The sequence below is a fragment of the Hippocampus guttulatus genome, chromosome 2 (genome assembly GCF_054856545.1).
Source record: "Hippocampus guttulatus isolate MCC_2025c chromosome 2, RoL_Hgut_1.0, whole genome shotgun sequence".
In the NCBI taxonomy this organism is placed as follows: domain Eukaryota; kingdom Metazoa; phylum Chordata; class Actinopteri; order Syngnathiformes; family Syngnathidae; genus Hippocampus; species Hippocampus guttulatus.
In genome coordinates this window covers 13,534,424-13,559,867 of record NC_141262.1, presented here as the reverse complement: position 1 = coordinate 13,559,867, position 25,444 = coordinate 13,534,424, and the positions used below count along the sequence as shown (strand labels likewise).

Genomic DNA, 25,444 nt, shown 5'->3' with positions numbered 1-25,444 from the left:
CTATGCGCAAATTGACGTATTTATACGTCAAAGGTTGTAAATGAGTTAAAGTAAAGTTCATTTTAGGCCCAAGGTCAACCCTCCCCACTCTAACCCCGCCCCAAAATCTGCATTTCCCCTTGCATGGCTCTGAAGAAAAATGAATCACTTCAGACATTTTGATGGCCTCAAATGAGTGCTAAAGAAGCACAAACAAGCAGACGCTCCCCCGAATACTCTGCGCCAACTGAGGCCTCTTTGTCGTTGTTGTTGTCACATATGGCGGGAGCTGTCAGCGCACTGATCAAACCCAACCACGACAATACACAAACGCCAATCGCGGGCGCACGTTCCCCGTCACGGTGGGAAGTGACAGCTGTCATTTGTATTTAGAGCAGGAAGTGAACCTGTTGTGTGTTTTTGACGTTATCCGCAATGACACGCAGCGAAAAGCACGGCGGGAACTTGTGCTTTTGTGTTTCTTTGACAGCGCAGCTGCCATGTACAATAGAAAGGAACACAACAACCAGGAACAATTTACTGTACTGTAAAACACAAATATTTTTCCTAATCACCGTAACATTTTATAATTCAAAGACTTATAAACAATGTTGTATCTTGCCAGTTATTCATAACCACCAAGTTGCACAATATAAATCCTGTAAGGCACAGGTGTCAAAGTCAAGGCCCTGGGGCCACATCTGGCCCGCCATGCTATTTTATGTGGCCCGCGAAAGCAAATTATATGTGTCAACTTCCATGACCCTTGCTTAAATCTGTATCGAAATCTCAACTTGTCACATGTAATAAATATCGGTGACCTTTTGCAATAACTTTGTGACCCGGTTTACACTCACTTAAACAAATACTTGATTGATTTCAAATCTACTGAGCCATCACTTTTTTTGTGTAAAAGTAATAATACGATGTGATGATTAAACATTTATTCGGCGTCAATGTCGTAACGGCCCTCCGAGGGAAGATGTAACTCCAAAGTGGTTTGACACCCCTGCAAGTGTAAGCAGTTACAACGAGAAATTTGCCATTGACATTTTATACCCCGCAAATAATACATTTTAACGTTCATAAAGGGTATCAAAGAAGCCCAACAGCTACACTGCACAATAGAAATAAAGAATCCACCGACATTCCTGATAAAACACAACTCTTTTTTTAATAAAGCACTGGCAAAGCAAAGATGTGGCATTGAACCTTGCCTGTTCGTCATGACAACCACCACTTTGCACAATAGAGATTAACACAATGGAAGAACAAGAAATGATTCGCAGACATTTATTTAAAAAACAAAAAACAAACAAAAAAAACCCCCACAAGCCTTCAAAACCCTGTAAGGTGAATTTTGATCTTTGTTTGAAGATAACTGCAGTAATTCCGTTGAGAATTGAAGACTTGGCAGAACTCAATCGAATTAATCGTCGCATTCATTGTAGCAGTACAACATGAAACAGTTTTTCACCATTTGACTTACACTCCTTATTTGGGCGTGGCTAAAACAGCACCCAGTGATACACGTGGACACCCAGCATGGGTGGGTGTCGCCTTGCCCCACTATATAACATCTTGAGCACCGTTTGCTCACGTCAGCGGTTATCCTGCGCAATTACAATGTGCAGTGAGATAGCTTGGTATCCCCGTGCACTCCTAAAATGCACCTAGGCTTTGGATAACCAGCAGACATGGCCACTTTAGAACACCTCATTGTTGGCTATGAGATGGTTAGAAAGGAAAGAGCAAAACAGCCTTAAATGTGGTGTTGTATTTCACCAGTTATTTATCGTACCGACCTCAGGGCACAGGAGAAGTAGACATAACTGGAAACGATCCACAGTCATTTTAATCTCAAACCGCCAAACAGAACTTTTTTTTTGTGTACGTTAAAAATGTTCTTTTCTCAAGCAAACATCTTACTTATTTTTAATTAATGTTCCTCACTGCAAAACTGAAAAAGTATTTTTGTTCCTGTTTATTTTCCCGTGCATCCACAGATTCATCGAAAAAATATCAAACACCTCGAGACAATCTGTTGAAAATGCCTCATCTTGTTTATCGCAGGTGCAGATGAAGTCAGGGATCACTTGACGGCTAAATTCATCCTGGCAGACATTTTTATTCTATCAAGAATCCTCCACCTGAAAACTGGGTCAAACCACTTCAATCAAATGTAAGAGGAGGGAAGGTGTAATGTGGTGGTTTCATCATGCAGTTCCTTTAATGAAACATTATCCCACCTTGACAAAAATTCATACAAGGCACGCCTGCGTGGCGTCTCTCGGCAATGCCCTGAATGAAGTTGGCAAATGAATGAAGCCGCACATAGCTCACACCACAATGGAAGATGCCCGGCCACGCCATGCCGTCGTTACACTCCGAGGCTTTGGCACGTAGCGGAATGCCGCCATCCAGAGATGACGAGCTGGGACAGTAAAACAAATGATAAACAAGACAGTTTGGAAAGACAAAGAGCTGCCGGTTGGAAAAACAGGCAGAGTATGATGGGAAACAGGTTGAAATATTCCAAGTTGTTAAAATACTAGGTGTGGGAGGGGGGAAAAAAGCTGACATGAAACCATTTTGTAGCAATCAGAAAAAAAATCTCTTGGATTAATTAGTTTTCGAAGGACCTTCATCTTAGAATGAAAATGTAAGTCATACAATTTAGCTGCCAAAACTCAAACTCTTCTCAATTTCTCTTTGCCCATCTGTTTCGTATATGCAATTTAAATTTGGGACGAATCGGACCAAGTCACTGAGTGAAGATGAGTACATTTTGTTTTTGTTAAAACCTTGATGTACTCATTCCCATTCACACAAAACAAATGCGACTTCTAATACGAACAAAACATGTCCACGATGTGACATGCATGCACAGTAAATACTGTTACTCTCGACAACTTTGCCGATTCATGGCCGATTGTTGGTCCGCCACCCACGCACAGGGCATATTGGGCTTTTGATCACATATTGGTTGGATTAGCATGTATGAGAATTCATACTGCAGGCGCATTGGAAACATATCCGATTTATAGCCACATAAAAATGAGGCCCAGGTCAGATTTGAAAAAAACAACAACAAAAAAAACGTATTTGCACTGCATGAAAAAAAATTAGCTGCAAATGGGCAAAAGAATCAGAATTTACCTATACTATGCCCAGCCCTTCTCTGAGAAGGGCCCCTGTAAAGGGTCAAACAATGACTGCTTTAAATACCAATGGCTTTTCAGTATTTACAGTTTTTTTGTGGGTTTGCTCATGCTCGACTTGCCTACCAAATTCCATGTTGTTCTGTCAGATTCACTACAGGGTCTGATTAATAAAAAACAACTAAAATATACATACATACATACTATACATATACATACATATATATAGAGTATATATACATTTTTATTTCATCTTATTTTATTTTTTAAGGGGGGGGGGCAGTTCCAGTCAGTGCTCCTGGTGTACTTTGCCACGAAGCTCAGGGTTGAACAGAAATTCAAGCCACAGCACAGTGGAATGATAAATGTAGACCAAGGTATTCAACATTTTTTTGCCCATGATGACTGCCGCTTCTTTGCGGACATTCACAGAAATGCTGAAAAGCCTTTGTTACTAAATTGAGGCAAACATGTAGTGTTGTCGTTTTGTGTTTTTAAATGAGTATTCTATCACTATGATATTCTCACCGGTCTCCAGGTTCAGAATTATCCAGTTGGTGGGCGACGCGGAATATGTGGAGCAGTGTTTCTTTTCCCAGAGGAACTCATTATTTTTGGCATGCTGGATATTTTTTTTTGTAATGAACATATACACTGTTCACCTCTGCAGCACGACACTCAAAATTATACAAAATCTAGTTTAGATTTGTACACATATGTTACACCATATTCAATGGCTTTCGCCAGAGTTTTGGGATGTGGTGATATCTTGTACAGTATAACTAAATACGTCGTGGTGTGACACCAGACTCCTGCTTCGATTTTCGATGAACACAAACATCCATCCATTTGCTAATCCGCGTATCCTCATGAGGGTCGCACGCATGCTGGAGCCTATCCCAACCGTCTACGGGCAGTAGGCGGGGGACACCCTGGACCGGTTGCCAGCCAATCGCAGGGCACACATAGGCATACTACCAGCTGTGTCCACACTCACACTGAGGGGCAATTTAGAGTGTTAAATTAATGTCCCATGCATGATTTTGGAATGTGGGAGGAAACCGGCGTACCCAGAGAAAACTCACGCAGGCACGGGGAGAACATTCAAACTCCACACAGGAAGGCTCGGGCCCAGATTCGAACTTTGTTCAGTGAGGCGTACATTCTAACCAGTCCCCTACCGTGCCGTCTTGACACAATCCGAGAAGCAACAATTTAATGTGTTGAATAATGTGGCGGTGCACAAAACTGACGGCTCTTATTACCTATGGAAAGTTTTATTTTTTAAGAAAAAAAGTATAAAACTATGAGAATAATGCCAAAGTATTGTTTAAGTCCTAATTGTATGCGAATTTTTTACGCCCGCGACACTCATGAGGATAAAGGGATTCGGATTTATGGATAGTTGGATGGATAAAATAGTAGTCGTATGAGATTAAAAATCAGATTTTTTTTTTTCCAAGAGTAAAATCTAGGGACATTTTCACTCAAGAGGAAAAACATTATATTTCAGGAACGCTACTTTAAAAAGCCACAATATTGTCACGTTACGCACGAAGCAGGAAAAGGGAACTGCTTCGTACGTAACGGAGAAAACGAAAACAAGCGGATCCCCGAAATAGCAGACACCGACAAGGACTTTGTAAAACAATAATATTTATTATAAACAAAAATCCCGCCTAATAAAACAACAGAAAACGCTGGTCTCAGAACGATAGCCAGGAAATAAGGAACGCGACAACAGAAAGCGCTGGTAAAAATGAGCACCAGGAAATAAGGAAATACGACAACAGAAAACGCTTGCAAAACAACGGCAAGGAAAAATATGTTAAACGAGTACTGATTTACGTACGCTAAGAAAATGTTTCCCGTGGGACGACGATAATATAACCAACCGCGAATGGTGTCGAACAATATATGTAATCATAGGCAATAGCAGTGGCACGGCATGCAATACTCCGGCAGTGATTTGACTGTCGGAGCGCCTAGATATAGCAGGTGCAATCTCTGGCAAATAGGCAGCAGGTGTGCAGGCGGCAGAAGTGAACGCGTGCCACCTGCTGCCGAATACGGATCATGACAAATATTAATAGATTAAAGGCAAAACCTATTGTAATATCACGACCTAGTTTATTCTTGTTAGACAACAAGACTACTCTACATTTCAACATATAAAGTACAACTTTCCAAAGTAAAAAGTCATATTTTGTCAAGAAAAATTGACAACATAAACAGAATAACATTATATTGTTTGAGATTAAGTCTTGATTTTATGAGGAGGTTGGATTCATTCTGGAATGAATGTGTAGTGATTTGAGATTAACCAAAACATTATTTCAACACAATAAGTCATATTTTTAAGCGAAGTGAGATTTTTTTTCATTAAAAGTCACGCCCTCTCAAGAAAAACATTGTATTGTTTCAAGATAAAAACCGTAAACTTACAAGACCAAAGTTTGAAAAATATATTTCAAAGAAATTTTACGTAATGTCATGACGACTGGATTCCCGTAAACCTATTTGATTCATTTTTTGGGTCAAATTGTGTCTTCCTTCTCAAAAACATTTATGACTTTTTTCTTGAAATATAATTCCTTTTTTCTTTGAAAAAACTCAACTCAACTGTATTTATAGATCACTTTCAGACAGCCATCGCTGCAGACAAAGTGCTGGAGCAACTTGATTATTTTTTTGTATTCACTGTATCCCCACTTCTCCTTCAATTGAAATATGTGCAGCATGAACAAGAGAATCAAACTGCTCCAGTTCATGTTTTGGCAATTTCTTTTCTGCTCTTCAAACTCACCCACGACACTCCAACAAGCCGACCTTCAGGTGAGTAATAACATGACAGTGCTTGAGATGCGTCACAGCGTGTAACAAACGTCACCACTTTTATGCCCCAAGGCCCCCAGCGTCAACAGAGACCTTGGAAATACAAGAAAAACGAGAGTTGGACGAGGCGTGAAGTGAAGCGCCGTCGCGTCGTCGAATGAAGATGGATGGCGTTTGACGACCTGAGTCCAGTTTTCTGGCTTGTCCTCGCCACGGCAAACGTGGGTCCATCGATATTTAACAAAGCAGATCGCTGGTACGACTTTATCTTTCCTGTTTTTCATTTCCCAGTCAAAAGAGCAGAGAAAGGTAGCGAAACCCTCGAGGCCAAGTCAATCCAGGTGGTGAAACACTGCAGGACCACAAAATGGTTCCAACGTTCACTTTGACTTTCATTCCTCCGGCAGCACACACTCCTTAGTTAAACAGAAGTACAGACGTATTCAGTGCTCAACTCTGGTTCTTAAGTAAAAAGTCCGAAAGAAAAAAAATACATTTTGGTTGTTGATGTGAACTATATCAGTCACAGAGGTATATATTATCACCCTCTTGTGGAACTCAGAGTAACAAAAATGCCAATGTCCATAAAACAAAGTGTTAACTTTTGTGTGTGAACTTTTTCACAGCCACACTATGCACATGTACCACTTTACCCATTAAATTTATTATTTGGATCCAAATCAATTCCTGTTGACATTTTTTAAATATCCATGGTCAATTAGAATTCTCAAGAAAAACTTTAAATTGATTTAAAATGTACATATTTTTTAAGGACTCAAACACATCACAATTAGTACAAATCAATTTAATGCCACTTATAAAAAATCAATTTTCTTGAATGATTTTATAATCAATTTAAATCCAAACAATCTATTTTATTTTATTTTTATTTTCATGCAAAACAACTCTTAAGGTTAAAAAAATCAATTGAAAATTTCAATAATCAAATACAGTAGATCTTTAACGTATGATTTGACTTACATGTTTTCTTTGAGCCACCACAGAGCCACTTTTTTAAGATACAAGCAAAAATTCAAGACACAAATGCGCTTCAGATACCCAATGCTAGAAGACGGCGACAAATGATCTGCCTATAATTAATTCACGTTGGTTTCCTTGCAGTGGAGGATCAATGGACCTCTTCGGAATGTCTAATCTCCTAACCGTTATGCCACCTTTCCTTCACCTTTGTTGGATTATGCCATCGGATCAAGGAGAGATGAAAAGACATCACTGTTTCAAATTGGACTCCACTTTTTTACTCACATAAATATCTAGCTTGCGAACTTTACCTGCAAAATATTGTCCTATCTCATAATAAAATGAAAAAAGATACAGATACTAATTGTTATTTTTCAGTGAAGGATCACTGATCACTCTGTCAACTGTGGGCATGTTAAGCCCTTCAAGACGGTTTCTGACTAAGGGCTGTATAAATAAATGAGACTTGACAATAAAAAACACATTTGGGTGTGTTTTGGGGAGGGTTGAAATGGATTATTTGCATGCTCATCACTTCGGTCATATTCTCAAGGCACCACTGGAAGAGTTATTTGAATTTTGATCCAAGCTATTTGCGACTTCACAATGATAGGATAGCCACTTTGTCTCATGAATAAAGCTGACTTCAGCCACAGGTACAAATACAACTGCATTTATTCCACATACATATATATTTTTTTAATGTTTTTTGAAATTGTCACAATCTAAATGATTCAACAAGAAAATGAAGAACTACCACAACAAAGTCCATTTTTTTTCTACAGGGGAAAGAATAAAGAAACAATGCAAATATCACTGTAGCAAAAAGTTGACACACGGGCCAAAAAGTTGACACATGAGCCAAAAAGGTACACTTCAAAGGAATAGAAAGACACTCAAGTCGGACAAAACGGTGTTTCAGGTTCACCAAGGGAAAGTCCAGAAATTATACTGGACAACCGACAGCAGTCCAGGATAGACCTTTGACCAACATTTTAATAAATAAAATATTTCCTTTGATAAATATCTATTTATTCATATGTCTTATTTCTGAGTCAATCGTGAGGGAGCAGGGACACATCATCACCCATAGAAGCCCTTCCTGAATCTATGGAAACTTCAAAAGTCTCAAATGTTTTTTTTTCATGTTGTTTTTGTTATTAACATTAATATTATTACTATTTTTTTGCTGAACATACAGTATAGGTTTATATCAATTTGCATCCCATGAATATTGCTATGAGTATTTTTTAATGAGTATGTACATACAGTAGGTGTACATAACAACAAAGCATTAGGTACACATGGGCAAAAGTATTGAACAGAGGAAGCGATGGTTGCCGTCATTGGTTGATTGGATGGGTGACAAAGCATGTGGCGCAAGACTCAACAAAGGTTATTTTTAGCATAAGATACAAATTGAGACTGTACACGGTTCGGCCAAGTCCAGAAGATCCAACCCAGACACGTCGAATGGCATTCTGTTTTTTTTCAGGAGAGGGCATAGAAATCTCAAAAAGCTGATCAATGACACTTATTTCCCTGGAAACTGTTCACTTCCCGTCTGACCTGAAGCAATTCCGACATCCTACAAGTATTGTATTCAAGGTCCCGCTCGTTTTCTCCTATCCCAAAGTCTTTTGCCACCACTTGTATGTCAGCTGTGGTTCTGTGTGGGGGAAAAAAATAGAATGTACTTTGGGTTATTTTCCACAGACGATCCAGATTTTTTTTCTACAAAACAAGTCACATCATTTTCATGTTGAAACGATGAGGACCGGCCTGGACATCGGCCGAGTCCACATTGGTGCCGTTGGACTTGGATCGAGGCACATATTCCACGTCGATATTGTTTTTATGTTTTCCTTTGCCCCTGGTCCAGATGAACAGGAGCAGGAAACAAAACAAGACCATTCCGAGGAACGTGAAGCAACCCATGGCCGTCGACACCAAAATGGTCTTTAGGTCCAAGCCCAGGGTGACGTTGGCGGTCCCGTTGGTCGTGGTGTTGCTGGGGTCCATGTAATACTGGGTCCTGTTGGCGTACAGGGAGCCCAGACTCTTGACGGCCAGCGATGTCATCAGGGTGTCATTTCCGGCCGTGTTGGAGGCGAGGCAGAGGTAGACGCCACCGTCTTGAATCTCGGCCGACTTGATCTCCAGGGTGCCGTTGTTGTACACCGTCACTCTGCCGTGGCTCCTGGCCGTCAGGACTCGCCGCCGCGGGGAAACCCAGGACACGGTGGGCCTCGGCGTCCCCTCGGCGCTGCAGTGCAGCAGAGCATGCTGGCCTTCGTCCACTGTCACGGTTTGCGTTTTGTTCTCACGGATTTTCGGTTTGGTGCAGGTCACGTAGTAGGAGAGCAAGCTTTCCTTAAACTCCTGGAAAGGCCTGCCTCGGATCCCCTCGGGTGTGTTGCACTCCGGCTGGGAATCTCCAAACAAGATGGAGTGCCTTTTCTGTAAGATCCACATGAGGCGGCAGTCGCACACTAGGGGGTTGTTGTCAATGAGGAGGACCTCCAAAGCTTCTGGGGAATGGAACACTCCCTTCTCCAGCGTGTCCAGCCGGTTGTGAGAAACGTTGAGCACCTTCAGCCCCCGAAGGCCCTGGAAGGCGTAGGGTTCGATGGCGGTGAGCTGAGCGCCGACCAGGTGAAATACCTGAAGGCGAACCAGGTCCATTAACATTCCGCCTTCAATGTGCCGGATGCGGTTGTAGGACAGGTTGAGGTGCGTCAGGTAGGGCAGGCGCTTCAAGGCCTGGTAGGGGAAGGATGACAGGTTAGTGTTGGTGATGGATAGGGTGGTGAGGTTGAGGCCATGCAGGGTGTTTGCCGGGATGTGGTCCAGTGAGGGCCAGTTATCGATCTCCAAGTGGCGCAGCCGGAACAGCTTTTTGAAGGAGTATGGATGCAAAGTGCTGATGCTGAGGTATCGCAGGTGCAGGCTGACCAGGTTGTGGAGGTGTGAGAGGGCTTCAGAGGGCACCACAGTGAGGTTGCACCTCTCCAGTGCCAGCGTCTCTAGGCTCAGAAGTCCACTGAATGCGCGGTGCGAGATGTAAACCAGGTCATTGTCGCCCACCTCCAAAACCTTGAGATTGTGCAAGTCCTGGAACATGTAGTCCAGGAGTATGACGATCTTATTGTCGCTCACGTCCAGCCGGGTGAGGTTGACCATGCCCGAGAAGACGCCAAGAGGGATAAGCTTAATCCGGTTGCTCTTCAGGCTGAGAGAGTGCATGCCAAATAGAGCATTGAAGGCACCCGGTTCTACGTAGCTGATTATATTCCCGCTCAGGTCCAGTTCCTCCAGGCCTGGGAAGGCGACGAAATCGTCCGGGTTGATCATGGTCAACTTGTTTTTACTCAGGTCCAGGATCCTGGTCTCGCCTGGGATGCCGTCGGGGATGGTGGGCATGCGCTTGCGGTGGCACACCACAGCCTTGGTCTGTGCCGAGCATTCGCAGCGGGAGGGGCAGCCCAGGGAGGAGCCCACAAAGATGGCCAGCAGAGCCAGTCCCAGGACTGGCTGCCAGCATGAGATGACGGTGTGCAGCATGGCTTTGCTCAAGCAGTCCACCATTCTGTCACGGCTCTGAAAAATAAGACCAAGGCAACACAAAAACATTGAGTGACTCATGTTGGATATTTACTTTACAATGCACAATTTCAGCCCGCGTTGTGACTGCAAGTAATTCCTACAACATGAATGAGAAATTGAGAGACCACTGAGAGGTATCACTGGGCGGGTAACACGGTAACACATTTTAATTGACCCCAATCAATGCAATCTCTATGTAACGTGCACATTTTTTACAATATAGACTTTACACATAATATTGCCACCATAAACTCAGTGTTTTGACTTTAAATTAAGTGTTTGGCTAAAATGTTCATCAACTGGTTTTCACTCATGATGGAATAAGGCTATAACATCAAAATATATGGGAAAAGCACAAGACAGCACCATATTGGGATGCGGCAAAATAAAGTTTGTCTATTTTTAATTCAATTGGGTAAAATTTCCATCACTATTTGTTTCACAAATGAACAATGGGGCAATATTTTGTGTTGAAGAAATATTAGAAATATTACACATTTTAGAATCAGAGCATTAAAATAAAAAAAAAATGTGAGAAAAAAGTCTGGTCTGAATTCAGTGTGATATAGATTTTTTTTAAGGAATGCAAAACAAAGGGAACAACGTGGCTGTGCAAGTCAACGTCTTACTACTATTTTGACATCATATGTGCGTTCAATAGGAATACATATTTTGCAGTCATCATAGAAATAAATGGCTATATTATGGTAAATCGAATTCATTTTTTTAATTATTATTATTTTATTCATAAAATGGCTACAATTTCCAACAAGCTTCATTTTCTTTGTCCCCCCCCCCCCCCCCCTCGGTAATGATCTGCCGTTTTGTTTACAATTTTAAAGGGATACAACATTAATCAATTTGGAAACAAGGCTGTACCAAAAGAAAATGTCTAATATATGACAGGGAATGGAATTGCAATGCATGGTATCAGGGGTTGGAAACATTTAAACATTGCACTGTCTTCATTCAATAATAGTGTAATGACCATAAAGAGATGCTGATGATGTCAGGTTTTAGAAGGAAGAGTTTAAAAAAACGAATTAAAAAAAAAAAGCTGGCAAGTTACATTTGCAGGCTGCAGGGGAGAAACTTCAGCGTTATGAGGCGAGCGTTTATGCATAATGGTCAACTGGAGGAATGACTTATTGGAAAAAGCACACGACAAGAGACTCGTTTTCATGGACGATAATGTTTAGTTGCAAAAAAAAACAAACAGACTCAAATCTGACCAGTTTAGGCAACACCAAGCACACACTCTCTCTGAGACTAAATGAGTGCTAAATATTTAATGTGGTTGTTATTTGTCGAGTCAAAACATGAAAGATTAAACCTCTCTGCAGGTGATACGAGCTGATTGTTGCTTTTAGGCGCATAAATCAGATATTGCGCGTGAAAAGGTGTAAACTGTGGCGTATCAGATATGCATTTTTCATTTCGTCCATTTATTCTGTTTACAAGATAATTCTTTAGTGGAGTATTTACACTTCTGTATAGAATACAGACCAACACATAATAAAATGGTTAATGACAGGTGAAAACGGAGAAAAACATAGTGTCACACAAGGCACAAAACAGTGGCCAACACTGCGCCGATGGGGTGTTTTTCTTTTCTCTGCAGGCTCGGTTGCTAAGGTGGCATGGGCCTATAATTAGTCATTGCGTTAATAATTCAGAGCGATAGCGGTGGTGTCAAATGAATGCATGCAGAGAAGAACACGTGTGATGATTGCACAAACAAACGGTCTCTTGACAGGCATACAAAAACTTAAAAACAAAAGCAGCACTTTTGGATGGATCCCCGCCCCCTGCCACCCCCCCAAAAAAAAATATCAGAACACACTTATTAGGATGACAGTCAAAGACGAAATAAAAGATAAACACAAAGGCGAGAAGGCAGTAATACATATTGGGAAAAAAAGCACACATGGTCTGAAAGGAAGGAAAAGCCAAGAGTCAGTCGCATTAAACCATTTGACCATTTTTGTTCATTTTGTTTCTTTTTTGGCTAAGGCTTGATTTTAAAACACTACACCTGTCTTAGAACCGCAATTTGAAAATCCACTCCATCTTACAAATCTTATTTGAAACTAACAGAGTCTTGACACTTGAATTTCAAAGCCAAACTTTACTTGAACCCCTAACTCTGGCCTGAAACGTCTATTTAAAACTTGAACCAAGGCGTAATACCCAAACCTTGGCTTGAAACCCTACTTAGAAACCCCAACTATGTCTTAAGAGCCTTCTTTCAACCCCTAAACCTGACCCAAACTCAGATTTAAATGACGAACCTTACTCATTTGAAATTCCACCTCTGCATCAAAAATCAAATTTGGAACCCTAACCCTGTCTGAAAATCCAAATTTGAAACCCTAACCAAATTTGTAGCCCAAACCCTGAGTTGGCATACTAATTTGAAACGCTAACTTTGATTTCAAACTCTGATTAAAATGCCAAACCTTGCTAGAAACTCTAATCTTGCTAATTTAAAACCTTAACCCCGCATTGAAATGTGAATGGCTGACCCAAACTTAAAACCATAGGCTTGACTCAAAACCCTAATTTAAAAGCCAAACCTTTCTTGATACCCTCACCCCTGCTTGAAACTCTAACTTGGAACTCAGACTGTGTCTTAAAAGTCTTTTTTGAAAGCTTAACCCCAGCTTGAAGGTCTACTTCCAAACCCTAAACCAGTCTTGAAACGCTGGTTCTTATTCGTCCAGAGACATGACAGCACTTAAAACGATGCTGGGAAGCCGAACGTTATGCAGCTCCTCACAAGTTCAAGTCGACGCCCGTATAAACATGTTGCATTTTTGCATGGTGATTTTCCACGCAGGCTGCTAAACACTATTACGCAGCCAAAAAAGATTAGAAGGCCTTTTTGGTAATCAGCGCTTGACCCACTCCACTCTGCATGTAATGAAAATAAACAAGATGGAAAGTGCTTGGCTCACACATTTAACATTCTTCTTCTTCCTGGCTTTAAATATACATCATTAAAAAAAAAAATCTTAATATTCATCTTGACGCTTTTCGCACACCACAAATGGAGCGGAGCTGCTGACAGGTTGCAAAGATGGCGGCGAGCATCCCTGCTTAATTGGCTGTGTCACGGCCAGTTCTAAAATTAAACAGCGAGCGAGAATCATCTCCATTTTTCCTCCCCGAGGGGGCCGCTGCTACACCGAGACAAGCGCGCTCATGAACGAAGAACACAACACTGGATTAGAGACAAATACAACGAAAACACAACAATACGTGCAAAGGAACATGTCATTTACAGCTCAAGTGTTGAGATGACATTTCAAACATTCACTAACAAGAAAAACTCAAACACTGGCTTGAGACCCTACTAAGCAACCCTAACCATGATGTGAAATCCTAACCTTGCCTTGAAGACCAAATTCTAACCGTAGCTTTCCCTAATTTCAAACCCTAACCCTAGCTTGTGATCCATACTTTCACATCTTAGCATTCGATCGAAAATCTAACTTAAAACCCTGACACTAACAGGAAACACTTAGCCCATCTTGAAGCCCTGACTTTGAATCCCAGCCCTGGAGTGGAGCCCTACTTTTGAAATTGAAACTCCAACCATAGCTTGAAACCTAAATGCAGGCTTTAAATCTTCATTTCAAACTCTAACGCAAATGTGAAACCCTAACCCTGGCCTCAAATCCCACTTTGACACCCTATCGCTTATTTCAAATCATAGCACCGTCAAGAAACACCACTTTGACAAGCCTAATCCTGCCTTGAAGACCTCACTTGAAACTCGAACATTCATGAAAAACACTAACCCGATCTTGAAACCCTACTTATGAACCCTGGCTTGGGCTGAGTTGAAAACCTATTTTGAAGCCCTTTCCCAAAACTTGAAACAGCAACTTGTAACCCGAGCATAACACTAATTTGAAACCCTAACTTGGCCTCAAACCCTACTTTTAGACGCAACTTGAATCTCAATTTCTGACCCAGGCTCGAAAGCCGACATTGAAATCTTTCCGCTGTCTTGAAAACCTACTTGAAAACACTATGGCTGTCTTTACAGCCTACTTTCCAACCAAAACCCTGGGTTGAAACCCTACTTTGAAACCCGAGCCCTGACTAGAAACTCTAACCATAGCTTGAAATCCTAAACTGCAACCCCAATGCAGTCTTTAACCTCAATGTTGAAAGCCTAATCCTGTTTGGACACGCTAATTTGAAGCTCTAACTTTGGCTTGATATGGTAATGGGGAAACTAACCAAGGCTTGAAAGTTGAAACCGTCATTTAAAACCCCCGGCTTAAACCCCCTATTCTTTCCTTGCCTAACATAGTCACTGGAAGATCAACTTTAGTATTTTGCCATTCCTGTCTGATTATTTAAATTAAATCCGCAACGTGTCTGAGCGGCTTACCGTGTATTTTTTTATTGCAGTAGTTAGCAGGGCTCCATATGGCCAGCTCGCTGTCACTGCTGACTTGTAAAAGTACAGCCAAATGTGCAAGAGGCTCTTTAAAAGTTCAGACACTTCTTTTTCCGACATCTAAGATGGAAAACTTCTCACTTCATAAAGCAAAGCAACTTGATGAGCTCTGAAACAAAACTGATGGTACAATGCTTTGTGGCTAATGAAAGTGAAAATGAATTTGATGCCCCAACATAGGCTTGAAACCCTAACCCTGTCTTGAATCTTTTTTTTTTTAACACTAACATAGGTACCAAGCCCTACTTGAAATCATTGCCTTATCTTGGCTTGAATCAGAATCAGAATCCAATTTATTGACCAAGGATGTAAACACACAAGGAATTTACTTTCCCAGTTACAACCCGTCCAGAAGAACATAAACTAAACAATGACCAATCGAGGGAGACAGAACGGGAAGCCTGGTGCTTCGCTGTCCAGCGCACCGATATCTTAGATGTGAAAAGAAAAAGTAGAATAGAGGAGGAAAAAAAACCCCAACAGAGTTTGTGTGTGAATATTCATTGTTTGATGGAATATCACTCCTGGAGTTGTTGCTAATTTCCCGTTACCATTTCAAAGGGATATTACATATAGTTTAGCATGAGCGGCTAGCAATGTTTTGAGAATCGAAACTTGTTTTGTATTCAAGTACAAATTTGTGCAATTCTTTTTGTTGTGTGTTGAGTTTTACAGTGAGCTCCAACTGGGGTGTCATTAAGCAGCTTGAAGGCTACTAACGGACGGCAGAATCGCGTAGGCAAGACGCTGGCTATGCATGTAACATGGTGCATTCGGTGTTCTTTCACAACGTAATTGTATACGCACCTCGCTCTTCTGCACATAAATCATTTGTTCATAACGTTTTCAACATTTCCAAAATCAAAATCACGATTCCAATTTGTCGTACTGACAGACACATGAAATATTGAGTTACACATTCCTCCAAAAGTAGACACAATTTATCAATTCTATTAGCAGTAAATGTATAACTGCTTATAACTGTTCAAAATTACATTAAAAAATGGCAGACTCCAAACACCGTCTGCTGTGTGCATGGATTCTTGAGACTTTTCTGAGGGTCTACTCATGATGGATATTGTCTACGAAATTCCATTTTGCCAAGTGAAAGTGGCTTTAGGGGGTGAATTGAAGAAAAAAATGCCAGGCTTTTTCTTGCCTCAGATAAAACGACTCCGTGAGTCGTCACCTTACCGTGGTGGAGGGGTTTGTGTGTCCCGATGATCCTAGGAGCCAAGTTGTCTGGGGCTTTATGCCCCTGGCAGGGTCACCCATGGCAAACAGGTTCTAGGTGAGGGGCCAGACAAAGCACGGCTCAAAGACCCCTGATGATGATTCAAATAAATGGATCTAAGTTTCCCTTGCCCGGACGCGGGTCACCGGGGCCCCCCACTGGAGCCAGGGCTGGAGGTGGGGCTCGTTGGCAAGCGCCTGGTGGCCGGGCCTACACCCATGGGGCCCGGCCGGGCACAGCCCGAAGAGGCAACGTGGGTCCCCCTTCCCATGGGCTCACCACCCATGAGAGGGGCCAAAGGGGTCGGGTGCAATGTGAGCTGGGTGGCAGCCAAAGGCGGGGACCCTGGCGGTCCGATCCTCGGCTGCAGAAGCTAGCTCTTGGGACATGGAATGTCACCTCTCTGACAGGGAAGGAGCCTGAGCTGGTGTGTGAGGCAGAGAATTTCCGACTGGATATAGTCGGACTTGCCTCCACACACAGCCTGGGTTCTGGTACCAGTTCTCTCGAGAGGGGTTGGACTCTCTTCCACTCTGGAGTTGCTCACGGTGAGAGGCGCAGAGCAGGTGTGGGCATACTCATTGCCCCCCGGCTCAGTGCCTGTACATTGGGGTTCACACCGGTAGACGAGAGGGTTGCCTCCCTTCGGGTGGGTGGACGGGTCCTGACTGTTGTTTGTGCATATGCACCAAACAGCAGCTCAGCATACCCACTCTTTTTGGAGTCCTTGGAGGGTGTGCTGGAGAGTACTCCTGCTGGGGACTCCCTTGTTCTGCTGGGGGACTTCAATGCTCACGTGGGCAATGACAGTGAGACCTGGAGGGGCGTGATTGGGAGGAACGGCCCCCCCGATCAGAACTTGAGTGGCGTTTTGTTATTGGACTTCTGTGCTCGTCACGGATTGTCCATAACAAACACCTTGTTCAAACATAAGGGTGTCCATATGTGCACTTGGCACCAGGACACCCTAGGCCGCAGTTCGATGATCGACTTTGTAGTTGTATCATCGGATTTGCGGCCGCATGTTCTGGACACTCGGGTGAAGAGAGGGGCGGAGCTGTCAACTGATCACCACCTGGTGGTGAGTAGGCTCCGATGGTGGGGAAAGATGCCGGTCCGTCCTGGCAGACCCAAACGTATTGTGAGGGTTTGTTGGGAGCGTCTGGCGGAATCCCCTGTCAGAAGGAGTTTCAACTCCCACCTCCGACAGAGCTTTTCCCATGTTCCGGGGGAGGCGGGGGACATTGAGCCCGAGTGGACCATGTTCCGTGCCTCTATTGTTGAGGCGGCCAATCTGAGTTGTGGCCGTAAGGTGTTTGGTGCCTGTCGTGGCGGCAACCCCCGTACTCGCTGGTGGACACCAGCAGTAAGGGATGCCGTCAAGTTGAAGAAGGAGTCCTATCGAGCCTTTATGGCCTGTGGGACCCCAGAGGCAGCTGACGGGTATCGACTGGCCAAGCGGAACGCAGCTTCGGTGGTCGCCGAGGCAAAAACCCGAGCGTGGGAAGAGTTCGGTGAGGCCATGGAAGCCGACTTCCGGACGGCTTCGAGGAAATTCTGGTCCACCATCCGACGTCTCAGGAGGGGGAAGCAGTGCACCACTAACACTGTGTACAGTGGGGATGGGGCGCTGCTGACTTCGACTCGGGACGTTGTGAACCGGTGGGCAGAGTACTTCGAAGACCTCCTCAACTCCACCAACACGCCTTCCTTGGAGGAAGCAGAGCCTGGGGACTCTGAGGTGGGCTCTCCTATCTCTGTGGTTGAAGTCACCGATGTGGTTAAAAAGTTCCTCGGTGGCAGGGCCCCGGGGGTGGATGAGATCCGCCCGGAGTTCCTCAAGGCTCTGGATGTTGTGGGGCTGTCCTGGTTGACACGCCTCTGCAACATCGCGTGGTCAACAGGGAGAGTGCCTCTGGATTGGCAGACCGGGGTGGTAGTCCCTCTTTTTAAAAAGGGGGACCGGAGGGTGTGTTCCAACTACAGAGGGATCACACTCCTCAGCCTCCCTGGTAAGGTTTATTCAGGGGTGCTGGAGAGGAGGGTCCGTCAGGAAGTCGAGCCTCAGATTGAGGAGGAGCAGTGTGGTTTTCGTCCCGGCCGTGGAACAGTGGACCAGCTCTACACCCTTAGCAGGGTCCTCGAGGGTATGTGGGAATTCGCCCAACCAGTCTACATGTGTTTTGTGGACTTGGAGAAGGCGTTTGACCGTGTCCCTCGGGGAGTTCTGTGGGGGGTGCTTCGTGGGTATGGGGTACCGAACCCCCTGGTACGGGCTGTTCGGTCACTATACCACCGATGCCAGAGTTTGGTTCGCATTGCCGGCAGTAAGTCGGAATCGTTTCCAGTGGGGGTAGGACTCCGCCGAGGCTGCCCTTTGTCGCCGATTCTGTTCATAACCTTTATGGACAGAATTTCTAGGCGCAGCCGAAGCGTTGAGGGGGTCCGTTTTGGGAGCCTCAGTATTGCATCCCTGCTTTTTGCAGATGATGTGGTGCTGTTGGCTCCTTCAAACGGAGCTCTCCAACTCTCACTGGAGCGTTTCGCAGCCGAGCGTGAAGCGGTTGGGATGAAGATCAGCACCTCCAAATCTGAAACCATGGTCCTCAGTCGGAAAAGGGTGGAGTGCCCCCTCCGGGTCGGGGAGGAGATCTTGCCCCAAGTGGAGGAGTTCAAGTATCTTGGGGTCTTGTTCACGAGTGGGGGCAGGAGGGAGCAGGAGATTGACAGGCGGTGCAGCGTCTGCTGTGATGCGGACGTTGTATCGGTCTGTCGTGGTGAAGAAGGAGCTGAGCCAAAGGGCGAAGCTCTCAATTTACCGGTGATGAGGTGGCTTGGGCATCTGATTCGGATGCCTCCTGAGCGCCTCCCTGGTGAGGTGTTCCGGGCATGTCCCACCGGGAGGAGACCCCGAGGAAGACCCAGGACACGCTGGAGAGACTATGTCACCCAGCTGGCCTGGGAACGTCTCGGGATCCCCCGGGGAGAGCTGGAAGAAGTAGCTAGGGAGAGGGAAGTCTGGGCTTCCCTGCTAAAGCTGTTGCCCCCGCGACCCGGCCCCGGATAAGCGGTAGATGATGGATGGATGGATGGATGGATGGATAAAAGCTGATGTAATTCTTGGACAGACAGGACTCAACCACTTGCAATCTGAGGCAAGGGTGGGGGTGGGGTGTCTTAGGCGAGGAGCATACTGCAGAATGGAGACTTAAATGGTTTCTTAGTACCGTCTCTCCGAACAATTTCACAGATCTTGGCTGGTGATTAAAGTCTTTGCTGTGTAGTAATAGCTCCAACTGTTACAATTGTGGTTGGAGGAGGTAATAATCTCTTTTGTGAAGTTGTGAGCCGCACAGTCCACTTCATACTAAGGATTAGTTTAATAATACAGTTGACACCCACTATTCACAGGGGGGTGGGGACCAGGGTATAATGGACGGCCGTTTGAAATGTATTGGGTGGCACGGTGGTCGATTGATAAGCACGTCCACCTCACAGTGTTGAGGTGGGGGGTTTGATTCCAGCCCCAGTCTTTCAGTGTGGAGGGTGTATGTTCTCCCTGTGCCTGCGTGGGTTTTCTCCGGGTACTGCGGTTTCCTCCGACATTCCAAAAACATGTGTGGCAGTTTAATGGAACACTCCAAATTGTCCCTCGTGTGAGTGTGAGTGCGGTTGTTTGTTTGTCTATGTGTGCCCTGTGATTGGCTGGCAACCGGTTCTGGGTGTCCTACTGCCCGAAGACGGCTGGCATAGAATCCAGCACGCCCCACGACTCTTGTGAGGATAAGCGGATCAGAAGATGAATGGATGTATGGAGGGTGGAAAAAAGCACATTTGTATGCACTCTTTTTACTCACTGGACAAGTACTTATGGACACTTGTGCACTCAGACACCAGCCATGACTAAAACTGCAACAAACATTTTGCCTTGACAAAGACAAGAGCGCTCATTTTTGATTGACGCAGTCCCCGGAGGTATTCATTCGACAACAGGAGTGATCAGAGTGGAATAGGGATCAAAGTACCGTAAACACCCACTGATCCTACTCGTGAATAATCTTGTGGAACACAACGGAAACTATTTGGCGCACTCCCTCCTCAGTCACTAATTTGCTTTTCATGGTAGGGCTTGGTCCCTTGGGTTAGACCAACTTTTTGCACAAGGGTGTCCATATTATAGTTTTGCAATTCATGTCAAGGCTTCTTCGCCAACCCCCATGAATATAGAAGGTTGACTGCATCGTTTTCAGCTTCGTACTGCATTTTCTGCTGTTTCCAAACAAATTTTTGTGGATATCACTGAGGTAATTTGGGTTTCCTGTGGCGACAAGACGGCTCACGTTGCTCTTCCCGCTCATTAGCAACCTGTTTGATAGCCGGCCGACGCTCTTTTTTCGTAGAAGGTGGGCTAATTGCACGCGGGCCGACTAACCTGCGAGTTAATAACATCTCTCCCTTCCCGGCAGCATCATTACCAGATGTAAGCCTCATTAAAATGAAATTAGGATTTAACAAGTGCGCCTTGCCACGGCCCGTTATTTTGCCGTTACACCGGGAAATTAATGCATCACTCGCCCCTTCTTCTTCTTTGTCTTCTTCGTGCCTGTGAAGCAAGGCCATATTCATTTACTATCGGCCATATTCTCCCATGTGCTTAAGTCAGAAAAAGTGGGCAGCATTCTTCTGTCCACTCAAGCATGTCATTTACGCACCCTCATGCCAGGCATGCAAACTGGGTGGAGCAACCTTAAAATGTGGATGTTCCCTGTCATAACTGGTCCTGCACCCATACTGCCCGCATTTCCCCCGTGGGCTTGAACGCATTTCCTCTTTCGCACTCCACAGGCTGAAGTGTGGTGAAGGTGAAACATAATTTTGCAAATTTTGATTCAGTTAACTGTCAGGTGATAGTATGGTGACAGCTGACTTGGGCTGCCGGTGCAGGACACATCTGGCCCATAACAATCGCCAACACTCACTCACTGCCAACAGCCATAATGTATCCCTAGCACAAATAGCTGGAAATTTTTCAGTGTGGTGGGCAGGGTGACACCTCAGTGAGGGGTGGCCAGGGGTACCCGTGTATGGCTGCGTGCATCATGCTTCATCAATCATAAAATCCACATTCAGGGTTTCATAAAATAAAATTCACACATATCCAGAACAATGCCCATCACACATATACCAAGCAGAAACAAGTCTAAGTAAAAAGCAACGTTTTGATGAGCTTAATTTCAATCAGGGGTCCGCAACCTGTGGCTCCAAAGCCGAATGTGGCTGTTTCATCGATTGGCTGTGGCTGTCTGTGACTTTGAAAAATAAATATTTCATTTTAAATTAATACTGAAATAGACATCAACTTTTTTTATTTGAAAGTAAGTTTCAACCAAGCACCTTCTAAATATTTTTGCTCCATGCAGAAATAAAATCTCACGTTCCCGGTAGCAGTTAATTGATTTCATGAATACAACCCACCGTTTTTTTTTTTTTTTTTTTTAATGGTTATCTTCACTTTTGCTGTCAAAGGGGTTTTGTGGCTGCCAGATTTTTTTTTTCTGGAATAGATAGCCAAAATGGCTCTTTGACAATTTGAGGTTGCTGATCCTTGTGAAAGATCATGCCATTGTCTTTGCTTTTGTGTACTATTGCATACTCTACTTCTCTCTCATGCACTGATTCTCTTGCCCACAGCCAAACAGAGTGATCAATTGCAACAATTTTGTATCCTGTGATCTATGGTTCATTCAATTCAAAACACAAAAATCTCTTCATTCCTCAGAATTCTAAATGTTGCTTTTTACTTTGTTTTGTTTCTGCTTGTATTAAGAGTGTGTGTGCAGGACGAGTATATGTCCATCCATCCGAACTGCTTTTCCTCAGAAAGGTTGCATTTTCATTTTATTTCATGAAACTATGACTGTGGATGGTGTGATAAACAATGCCTTTCCGACCATATTCTTGACTTGCTGTGGTGGGAAGGTAATGATTTTGACAGCTATTGATTGTGAGAATTAGATGTTCTTTCCTTAAGAGAGATTCTTGTCGAATTTGCATTCAGATAAATTCCATATCTATTCTTTCAATATGCAGTTAATATAAATAACTTGTGGCAGAGTATCAAGGGGTCTAAGAAAGCTGCACCCATGAATAAAATGTCAGATAAAAAAGAGCGATCTATAAATTTTGCTCAAGGTGTGATGGTGGCCCATGTATAGCACTACCCCTGCTCGAACATTTCTCCGATGGCCGAATGTCGGCACATTAAATCATATTAGCAAACAAAAAATATTGCCGTCAACAGGTTGTTCTTCACCTGCAAGGAGCTTTTCCCCTTCGAACATGCTGCTGGTGGCTTGGAGATTATTTTGAAAGCGCAGGACTTCCACTATTAAAATAATTACAGTCATAATGGTGCAATAGTGAATTCGATATTTCATCTGCTTCTACAGTATGTCAGTCGTCAAATACGTTAAAGTGACTTGCCTGGACTGTGTCGCACGGAAGATTGGGTACTGCTGAGCTACCCCTTTTTTTTTATTGATGTCCAAACATCAGCACAGTCTTGTGATTCAATTACATTTATTGAATTTATTTCATACAGAACCCCCCCCCCCCCCCCCCCCCAAAAAAAAACCTCGCCAAACACACGCTAGCCTTAAAAGTATAGTGTGTGAGAAGGAGTGGTGTGCATGTGTCACTGGTGAAGGTAAAGTATGAGAATGTACCGGTATGTTATATTTTTCACATGAAAGTGAATGACATTCACAAGTGTCAGACAAATTCCATGCACAATGATTTATAGACACTCTCAGACGTCAGTAGGTCTTGACTCTTTGGTGGTTGCACACAAATTCACTCAATTCAACTCAACTCAACTCAACTGTATTTATAGAGCACTTTCAAACAGCCATCGCTGCATACAAAGTGCTGTACATGGAGCAATTTAACATATACAACAAACAGTAAAACAAATCGGTAATAAAGACGGTAGAAAGCACCGAACAGCAAAACCAAGAACAAATCTAAGTCATGCTGAGTCGAATGCCAAAGAATACAAGTGAGTTTTGAGGCAGGTTTTGAAGATGGGCAGCGAGGAGGCTTGCCGAATGTTCAGTGAGAGGTCATTCCAGAGAGAGGGACCAGCAACAGAAAAGGCTCAATCCCCTCCGAGCCTCAGTTTAGTTCTTGGTACTTCTAATAATGTCAAGCATGGTGGGTATGGCAGAAATCTGGACGGGAAAGTACATGTAGTTAAAAGACCAAAAAAAAAGACAAATGTATGAACGGGACGATATGGCTTTATGAGAAATAAGACCATATTTGAGGGCATATTATTGCATCAGACTCAAGTGGATGCGAGGGTGTCATCCCCAACATTGACACCCTCTTGTCAGCTATGTTTCGGAGAAATCATGCTTCTGAATAGTTGTCTGATGCAGTGATGGATGTGCAACTTTGACATCAAGACAATAGCTTCGGAGTAGTTGTTTACTGTAGTGACTGATACACAATTTGAACATCACACACACAGACAAGAATAGCATTTGAAATGTTGCCCACTGACAGCACTGATACCTGACGCATGCATACAGAAGAAAAAAAAATCTTTTAAATAGCTGTCCACTCTCGGGACTCATGAGCTGTCACTGTAGTTGCCATCAAAACGAATGCATTAGGAATAAATCAGTTTTTAAACTGTAGTGACTGATCAGTGATTTTTCTATTCCTTATCAAGGAGAGATCAGTATTTGAAAGGCTATCTGTCGTTGTGATTCATCTTCTGTTACCGCAGTGACGGACAGACAAATTTTACATCGAGACTGATACATATCAATAAATTATATTTCCAATAGCTGTCTGCTGTAATTATCAATGCACATCTTTGTCAACCAACCAACGTGCACATACAACAATTACAATGACGATCAAAAGTCACTGCCGTTGACTGTAGTAATGGATACTCAACTCTGAACGTCAACACCTCACATGTGTAAAACAACATAAATTTTGAATATGCGCTGCCACTTTTGATTTTCTTGCTGCCTGATGAAACATCACGTTGCTTTCACTAGGCACTTCTTTCCTCACTCAGTCTCATGGCTCAGACGCCTTTTCTGGCCTATCATTTAACACAGTTCACTTTACTCCGCCTATCACGCTCTTCCTCCGGAAAGTCTCTGCTCCCGACTCAAAACATCCAAATGCGAGCCTTTGATTGCCCCTCCTCTTTCCACGTTAAAAAAGGGATTGTCCATAATTTGCCTGGTAAAGAAAGCCTGTCTCTTCACAGCCAGCCATTAAAGTGCAGGATACAATATATATTTTTTTAACTCCATGTGAAAGAGGAAACACATTAAGTGCCATGATCAGCGCCGCGGGAGCACATCAAACACAGTCGGAGAGGGAGGAAAAAAAACTTTCGTGAGGAGATAGACGCAGGCCAATTTCACAAGTGGCTTTTTATTGGTTGATTGCACAGAGGCCAAGTTGTTATCTAAATCCTCAAACTACATGGGGGCCAAGCTCGAGAAAAGCCTCGCGGCTGTCTGGTTAAGGGAAGGAATGGTGTTGGGGGATATGTGAGCATAGCCGCCAGGAGAAAGAAGACCCACGGCAATGTTTACAACCGCTTTCTTTTTTGTAAAGCGTGGCAACATAAAAACGGCAGTCACAGTGTCAACCGCTAACATACCACCGCTGTACAGAGCCCTTTTTTTTATCTTCGAGACAGCTTTTGAGTATTGTGACTGATGCACAATATTGATATCAATACTTGTGCAAAGAGAAGAAAAGTGCTTTTGGATAACTGTCCACTTTAGTGACTGATGTGCTGCCACAGTCGTGACGGATGGGCACATTTGCCATCCAGACTCACACACGGACAGGAACAATCATGGCGATCTTCAAGTGCCCTTTTCAAAACAATGGACTGTGATTGCCCTGGCCAATTTGACATCTTCCGTCCAAGTCTGCTTGCAGCCCCTTATGAACATACCTTGGGTGGTTTGATCATATGCATGGACTCCAGTAAGTCTATTTCTATTTCTGCGTTTGCAATGTCAGGAACTCTCATGCGTTGACTTTACAAGGTATGAGTGGAGCCGCGCCGTAGGCCCAAAAATATGGCCCCAAGACTGATAGGTTTTCAAAAAATGTGCAACTTTGGCATCAAGG

The 25,444-nt window shown here is 43.7% G+C and overlaps 1 protein-coding gene and 1 long non-coding RNA gene across 2 annotated transcripts in view; one reads left to right on the top strand and one right to left on the bottom strand.

The window, feature by feature from the left end:
- The window catches only part of LOC147208577 (uncharacterized), a 160,705-nt gene that overhangs the window by 21,036 nt on the left and 114,225 nt on the right, over positions 1-25,444 (top strand). The gene's annotated exons all lie outside the window — the stretch shown is intronic.
- The window catches only part of lingo2 (leucine rich repeat and Ig domain containing 2), a 210,943-nt gene continuing 193,112 nt past the window's right edge, over positions 7,614-25,444 (bottom strand). The window contains exon 5 of the mRNA XM_086137502.1: positions 7,614-10,556. Coding sequence (XP_085993628.1) covers positions 8,703-10,544 — 1,842 coding nt within the window. The 5' untranslated portion in view covers positions 10,545-10,556 and the 3' untranslated portion in view covers positions 7,614-8,702. The remainder of the gene's footprint in view (positions 10,557-25,444) is intronic.